The 8,243-nt window shown below is 41.2% G+C and overlaps 1 protein-coding gene across 1 annotated transcript; it reads left to right on the top strand.

Moving 5' to 3' along the window:
* Positions 1–76: 76 nt before the first annotated feature.
* LOC129192486 (cannabinoid receptor type 1B-like) lies at positions 77–8,125 on the top strand. Its single transcript, XM_054796576.1, has 2 exons — positions 77–273; positions 4,178–8,125. The coding sequence occupies exon 2, from the start codon at positions 4,221–4,223 to the stop codon at positions 5,592–5,594; it is 1,374 nt and encodes a 457-aa protein (XP_054652551.1). The 5' UTR covers positions 77–273; positions 4,178–4,220; the 3' UTR covers positions 5,595–8,125.
* Positions 8,126–8,243: the final 118 nt, after the last annotated feature.

Genomic DNA, 8,243 nt, shown 5'->3' with positions numbered 1-8,243 from the left:
CCCCCCGCCACCCCCCCATCCCACCCCACAAAACAAGCCTGACACACGTACACGCTCACACACACGCGCGCACACACACACATGCCCGCAGCCTCCGCTGGCTGCCTGGATGCATTTCCCTCACTCTTACATCCTCCTCAAAAACATCATATCCGCATATTTAGTCTGTTTTTTTTTTAATCAACAGTTTTTCATGGAGATAGTTGATTAAGACGGACGCTTTACTCAGCGTGCGGATCAATGTGGAGCCATGTGGACAAGAGCCAAGTGGAGGTATGCTGCTTCTTCCTAACTGAATAATGTACGTCAGTGAAGTGGTCCCTAGCAATAAGTTCTCTTTATATGGTTCGTGCAGCTTTTCCGAAGTTAAATTCTTGCACTTTAGCCATCCATTCTCAAGCTTTTGCAGCACTTTGCGTGTGGTAAATTGCACATCTGCGCCATATAAATAGACAGGGCAAGTTCCTGCCTCTAGTTCTCCATCTAACAAGCGGAGCAGCTAACTAACTACCTGTTGACGAAAGGACTTCCTTCTACTTTCTAACACTTAAAAGTAGTTATCTTTGCCACGCGAGCCGATACAGCGCCTACCCAATGACTCTTTATGCAAATGTTCGTGTTATTACGCATCGGTACGCCCCGACATCTTGTTCACCCCCCCTTCCTGACACTTAATTACCCCAATGATTATGAAATGAAAAAGCTCATGTTAATTGATAAGCAAGGCTGGCAGTGTCCTACATGTGAATGCAGTGATTTCCCTCGAGGTCGTGCAGCCTTGCCGTCGTCAACTGTTCACTTTCTCGCTATTGTCTGTGCTGCATCTGCTCTTCAGTCAGCTGGTTGGTGCACAGAGTCACTCGCCGACTTTCATTAGGTACAAAATGCAATCAGGTTCAACACAATTCCAAAGTTTAGTCAGCGAGGTATTAATTTAGGAATGTGTTTATGATTTATTCCTGCCTCGGACCTCTAAAGAAACTATAACGGTGCTGAACAGACCGCAAACCGGCCTAACAATCCAATTTGCACTTATGGTATGGCGAAAATGATTTGGAGATTTTGTGAACCAACACGTGCAGATATGCTAAGAAGTTATGTATATTTCAAGACAAAAACAGCATCTCAGCTTTGTGATAGAGGTGAAAAAGTCTATTATTAATATGAACTTCTCTCTTTCGTCTTTCTTTTCTTTCTTGCTGTTCTTCTTCGTAAAATGTACTTCTAGTAATATCATTCGACGGCAAAACTGGAAAAATCAGCACTAATTTTACTGCTATGAAGAATAAAGTCAAAAGTATTCCGAGAAAAAAGTTGCAATCTAACGAGAAAAAGTTGTAATTTTATGAGACTAACATAATATTGTGGAGGAAAATAACATTTTTTGGTGAAATATTATAGAAAAAAGACGTTATTTTTTTAAAAGTCGTAATATTATGAGGAACAAATAAAACAATGAATGAAAAATAAAGTAAAATTAAGATTGTGGGAAAAAAATGATGTTACAAGACATGATATGGGAACAAGCCATAATTATGAGAGCAAAATTTACAAGAAGAACCTTAAAATACTTGGGAAATTTAAATTAAAAAAACAGCAGAAATGGAAAAAACTTGTAATTTGGATAAAGTCAAAATATTAAGAGAAAAACATCTTATTGTAACAAAAAAAAGTTGCAATTTTATGAGAATAAACTCGTAATGTAGTGAGGAAAAATAATGTCATTTTTGTAGCATAGAGTTGAAATATTAAAGAAAAATGTTTTTTTTTTAAACCGTCATAATCTATGAGAAACAAAAGAAAATAAAGTTGAAACATTTGGAAAATTAGGTTGGGGAAAAAGTTGTAATATGGGAATAAAGTCGAAATATTATATATTATTATTATGAAAATAAAAATGTATGAAGATTATTTAAGAATAAAGGTTAAATATTTTGGAAAAAACAAAAACAGCAGCAAAAATCGGGGAAAAAAAGAACAAAGAGCAAAGTTCATATTAATAATAGTCATTTTCGCCTGTAATCACAAAGCTGAGATACAGTTTTCTGTAGAAAAAAGTGTCCTTTGCATCCTTTCATTTTTCATTATGTGGCCCTTCCTGGAAAAAGTTTGGACACCCCTTTGCGCTACACTAAAAGAGACAGTCCAGGCACTAGGACCAAGCGGGAAACGGCCGCTCAAGTGGAAGTTTCCCTTTAGATCACCCACACGCTCATCGATTGGCTCCGCTGATTTTTGCTAACATGTGATTGGCCGTCCCCGCTGTCACTCCATGAGCACCTGGACTTGCTCATTGGTGTTTTGCTAGTTGGCCAGCGGTCAATATTCATCTACCTCTGTATGTTGTTAACATGGTAGCCCTTTGTTCTGCCTGGGACACGCCAGCTAAACTGGCTTTTATTTACCTTAACATTTGACTCTGGTGTGCGCACGTGTGTTTGGTGGGGAAAACCCAGGTAGCACTGTAAATGGTTCACAATGCTTGTTTACCTGGCTATAAACTTTGCTTGACATAATACATAGCAGACATGGTGTGGTGTGTTCCGACTACATCTAGTTATCTAAACTATTGGAAGTGATGTGTTTAGCAAAGGATGCCATTGTTTTTTTAGAAAACAATTGTACTGTAACTAAATATTTTAAGTTTTGAGATGATTTATTCTGTCTTCGTTTATATATTCACGGTGTCCAAAGTGCGGCCCGGGGGCCATTTGCAGCCCACGGCTGTGATTTTATCGGCCGGCAGCACAGTCTAAAAAGTCATTTAACAAGGAAACTTGAAAAAAAAAACAACAACAACAGCAAAAATGGGAAAATCAATCAAAAGTCAAAATATTAAGAGAGGCGTTGTAATCTAGCAAGGAAAAAAAAGCCATACTTTCACAAGAATAAAGTAATAGTATCAGGAAAAATGTCATTTTAGCAGCATGAAGTTGAAATATTAAAGGGTTTTTTTTTAAGTCAAAAACAATGGATAAAGTTGTAATTTTTGGAAACTTAGGTTGGGTGCAAATTTATAACAGCAATGAAGTCAAAATATTAGGAGAAGAAAGTTGAAATATTTGGAAAATTATACAAAAAAAAAAAAAACAACGGCAGAAATTTTACCACCATAAAGTCAAAATATGTAGAGAAAAAAATTTAAAGAACGGTTGCAATTTTATGGGAATGAACTTGTAAAATGAGGAAAAATATCATTTCAGTAACAATGTGGCAATAAAGAAAAAATACATTATTGTTTTAAAAGATATAAGTTATAATTACGAGAAGAAAATTTACAAGAGAAAAGCTGAAATGAAATAGTTGGAAAATTAAAAAAAAAAAAAAACAGCTGTAATTTTATGGGAATAAAGTCAAAATATTCAGAAAAATACATAATCGAATGAAGAACAAAAGTCGCAATTTTACAAGAATAAACTCGTATTATGGAAAAAAAACGTTGTTTTAGTAGCATTTCACAGTTTTTTCTTGAGTTACATATAGCCTCTTAGCATATCAATGTGTTGGTTTACAAAATATCAAAGTGGCCCTTGCTGGAAAAGGTTTGGACACCCCTGGTATAAATCATATATTTTACTGACCGCTTAATAACAATACATAAATTATAATACTGTATATACAGTACATTTTTTGTTGTATTTTTTAACAGATCAGTCTATTTATATATACTGTATAGAGAGACTTAGCTGTATATTATATATCATTTTATATATTATATACACATATACTCACACACAATATTTAAAGACCAACTTTTTTTTCTGATCTGTTAAAACAATATACGTGTACACTGTAACACACACACATATTAGAGAAGTCACATTATTTAATAAAAAAAATTAATAATTTCTACTATTACTATTTACTTTTTTTTCACATTATATATAATAAGTATATTTTTTATTGCTCAGTTTTATTGCTTAGTTTAAGGGTGTGCAGACAAGCTGGCTTTATTTTTGAGCTAAGTTATCAGATTTTTTTACAGGCCATTGACGGTATTTTTCTTTATTTTGAAATGATCTGTCGGTGTTTTGTGTTGTTTATATCATAGGAAACGTGGTATTTGTGTGTCACTTTCTACATCCGCCGTATTAGGTCATATTGTGCAGTGCAGTTTCACCTAAAGTCGTGCGTTATGTGAAAAATAACCGTATTTATTGTCTTTTTTTTTTTTTAGACACGGTCGATCCACTGATCCTCTCTAGTGCCACCTCTCAGCCATGAAGTTGGCTTTAGACCGGCTGGCGAGCACCACCATGAGCATTCTGACAACGGGCGTGCCCTACCTCGGGTCCAATGATGCGGTCTACGACGACGGCTCGAGCGTGGCCATGACTGGATTCCTCTCTGATAAAACTGCTTCCATTAGCAACTCCAGCAAGGAGGTCATTTACAGCGCCCTCGCTCCTGTTCTGCCCACAAACGTGACCAACCTCCTGCTCGCTAATGGGACTTCAGTGGATAGTGGTGGAGCGGCGCAGTGTGCTGAGAACTTTGCGGACAACATGGAGTGTTTTATGATCCTGACTCCGGGTCAGCAGCTCGCTATCGCCATCTTGGCCCTCACTTTGGGGACGTTCACAGTCCTGGAGAACCTGATGGTGTTGTGCGTCATCCTGCACTCTCAGACGCTGCGATCACGCCCCTCCTATCACTTCATAGGCAGCCTGGCTGTAGCCGACCTCATCGGGAGCATCATTTTTGTCTACAGCTTCCTGGACTTCCACGTCCTACACAGGAAAGACAGCCCGGGGGTCTTCCTCTTCAAGCTGGCGGGCGTCATCGCCTCTTTCACTGCCTCCGTGGGCAGCCTCTTCCTCACCGCCATCGACCGCTACATCTCCATCCACAGGCCCATGGCGTACAAGCGCATCGTGACCAAAACCAAAGCGGTGGTGGCCTTCAGCCTCATGTGGAGCATCTCCATCGTCATCTCGCTGCTGCCTCTGCTGGGTTGGAATTGCAAGCGCCTCAACTCAGTGTGCTCGGACATTTTCCCCCTCATCGACGAGAAGTACTTGATGTTCTGGATCGGGATGACGAGCGTCCCGCTGCTGTTCATCATTTACGCCTACATGTTCATCCTGTGGAAGTCGCACCATCACGCTGTGCGCATGCTGAGCCGCAGCTCCCAGAGGAGCGTCATCATCTACACGGCGGAGGGCACCAAGGTGCAGGCGGTGAGGCCCGACCAAGCCCGCATGGACCTCCGCCTGGCCAAGACTTTAGTCCTCATCCTGGTGGCCCTTATCATCTGCTGGGGCCCGCTGCTGGCCATCATGGTGTACGACCTCTTCGGGAAAGTGGATGACTTGATCAAGACAGTGTTTGCCTTCTGCAGCATGCTGTGCCTGCTCAACTCCACCGTCAACCCGGTCATCTACGCCTTGAGGAGCAAGGATCTGCGTCGGGCCTTCAGCAACATCTGCACCTTGTGTCAGGGAAGCGCGCAGCCTCTGGACAACAGCGGGGAGAGCGACGGGTACGGCAGGAGCGTCAGAGGAGGCGTTGGTGGTGCAAACGTGCGAGTCAAAGTGGCACAGGTGTCCATTTCTGGAGTGACGGAGTCCACTTCTACTGCAGAGCCAGTGTGAAACTACTGTGGTCCCAGTGTGCCAACAGTATTTATACAAACATACACACATACATACCCTCCCTGCGTTTCACTGCGGACTGTGCTAAAAAGTGCTAACAACCTTCTAATAGGCATCTACAAAGACCGCTAGAAATGCTTAGATGACCGCAATGTACCCCATAGGGCATCTTCCAGTACCTCACAAACGTAAGCACACCCCTCACATTTCAGCCATCAGCTTTAATACAGGAAGTCTTTTCAACGGACCATTTATAGACATGAGATTTGGATCTAGAGTAGTCAGTGTACAGCTTGTATAGCACTGAAAATGACTCAACGCACACCCGTTATTGTCTAAATAGCTGGCAACACAAGAAAGGAGCAAGATACTGTAATTGTGTTCGTGCCTCCAGTACAGTCAAGCAAGACAAGTCACGTCACCTCACGGTCTTGGGGCTGCATGAGTGGTGCCGGCACTGGGGGGGAACTGCGGCTCATCGAGGGAAATGTTCAACTTGTACTGTGGCGCTGTGAACCAGAGCATGCTCCACAGGCGTGGACAACAACTGTTTCATGACCGACATGCAGAATGCCCAACAACTGACCGCTCCATGACTGCATAAACACTGACTGACAAGCTGGCTCATGACAGTACATGTTGGAATTTGTGTTTCCCCTCAATGTACCACTGCTCCACAGTGCCGGCAGCACTCATGCAGCCCAGACGCTACCACGACCATGCTTGACAGTAGGCATGACACTTGTATTGTGTTGCCAGGTACAGTATTTAGACAATAATGGCTGTTTGTCTAGTCATTTTTGGTCATTTTCCTGAAGTTTTCATTTCTATATATTTTTCTTTTTTTCACCACTTCCTGTTGACCGGAAAGGACGTTCACGGCTTTTGCTACCGGAGTTTTGAACTATTTTGGCACTTTCCTGACCCCACATCACGATCACAAGAACCGGACAGCTTGCTGACACCTTTGACTTGAACTCGAACTGGCGTGAGGTATGGATTTTTTGGCGGGAAAAAAAAAAAAAAAAGGTACAAGGGGCCACCAGCGGCTGGGAAGCTAAGCTAACTGGCTAACCGCTACAGTTCAAAGCAGTTGCCCAGCAAAATGCTAAAGAAAAAGCAAAATGATTCTGGGCCGGGGAATTCGAGTTCCTGGAAACAGAATATGATGGAATTACAATTATTAGGTGTAATTAGGATTTTAAATGCCTGCAAGCACAGATTGGAAAGTTTGTAATCGCAGGACAACAACTTCGAGTGGACCCGCCCTGAGATTCAAGATGAGATCAAGAATATGAGGAGGCAAAATAAAGCACTGCGCCGTCATATGATATGAAGGTCTTGCAAGGGGAGGAAAAAAAATCATTGTACAAAAGGAAGAATACAGTCGATGAGCTGGACCAGAACTCATGAGTGAGCGGCGTGATTGTGACGGGGCTCCGAATTACACTCGGGTCATATGCCAGGGCAGTTGGAAACAGGAGAGCCAGACATAACGGATGTTGCCAGCTTTCTACAATCAAAAGGAGGCAGACGTACAGTAGATATCAACACCGTCGTCACATGCATTCCACTGTACGGAAGAAACATCACAACAGTCATCATCGTTAAGTTCACCAGCAAAAAATTCAAAACCACACTGTTGAAACAGGGAAGGAAGCTGAAAAGTACAAACATGTACGTCAACGACCATCTGACAAAACGCAGTGGGGACATCGCCAAGAAAACACGCACCAACTGCAAAATTACCTATTTATATATTTATTACTTCTCTATTTATGAACGTCTATAGATTTTATTTATTTTGCTTTAATAGAGATCATTTTCTTCCATTTCTACAAAAACAAGGAAATGGTACATACTGGAATACAGGAAGTGAACAAATGTATGAGCAACTGCTGTTAAAGGGAGAAGGCGTAGGATTAAATGAGATCTGCTTCTTCCTACTTTTCGGGCATGTTGAATTGCGCATTGTAAGCATGCGAAGCACTCCAGTCTAACCTGTATGCATGATCGAAATCAGATGAAAACCAACCAACATGGTATTGTCCCCTGAGAAGATACAGGATGCTGTAATTAATACCGGTTGCTCGGATGCCAGGGGTGTACTGTAGTCATTTTTGTGAAATACGAGTGTGTGAACAATAGAAGTGTCCAGTGTCACAAACAAAATGAAATATGTCATATATGCAGAAATGTATCATCATGAAAGATGACCGTGGTTGTTGTAGTTGTAGTTGCGGATGATACCAATAGTGTGGCCGTAATGCTGCCAAAAGACTGGAATACTAACTGGAAATCAGCTGTTAATGACTTGGTAATCGTTCTGTTCGCCATTTCAGTGTTCGTGAAGACTGTTAAACATGCTCGGCTTTTTAAAAGTAGCAAATCGTTGTAGCGCTCGCGTGCTTTGTGACACTACACTGCCATATTGATGTCAAAAGCATCTATGGTGCCATCCCGTTTTTCCGACATGAGAGAGTCTGTTTATTTTTATCCTGTCATCGTACACTATGATGTTTTTTTCTAAATAAAACCAAGAAATGCAATCAACCACGTTTGTGTATATCAGTTACAAAAACAATTCATATACACAAATAGTATAGAAGGGGTAGAAATAGCACATACAAAAATACATAGAAATATTTT

This window comes from Dunckerocampus dactyliophorus, chromosome 13, assembly GCF_027744805.1.
Source record: "Dunckerocampus dactyliophorus isolate RoL2022-P2 chromosome 13, RoL_Ddac_1.1, whole genome shotgun sequence".
Classification (NCBI taxonomy): Eukaryota; Metazoa; Chordata; class Actinopteri; order Syngnathiformes; family Syngnathidae; genus Dunckerocampus; species Dunckerocampus dactyliophorus.
Note: the sequence above shows the minus strand (reverse complement) of the source record. Positions and strands in the feature narration are given on the sequence as shown.

Excerpts from the sequence above, each read along its gene's own strand:
- LOC129192486 (XM_054796576.1), top strand. The coding sequence starts at position 4,221 with ATGAAGTTGGCTTTAGACCGGCTGGCGAGCACCACCATGAGCATTCTG.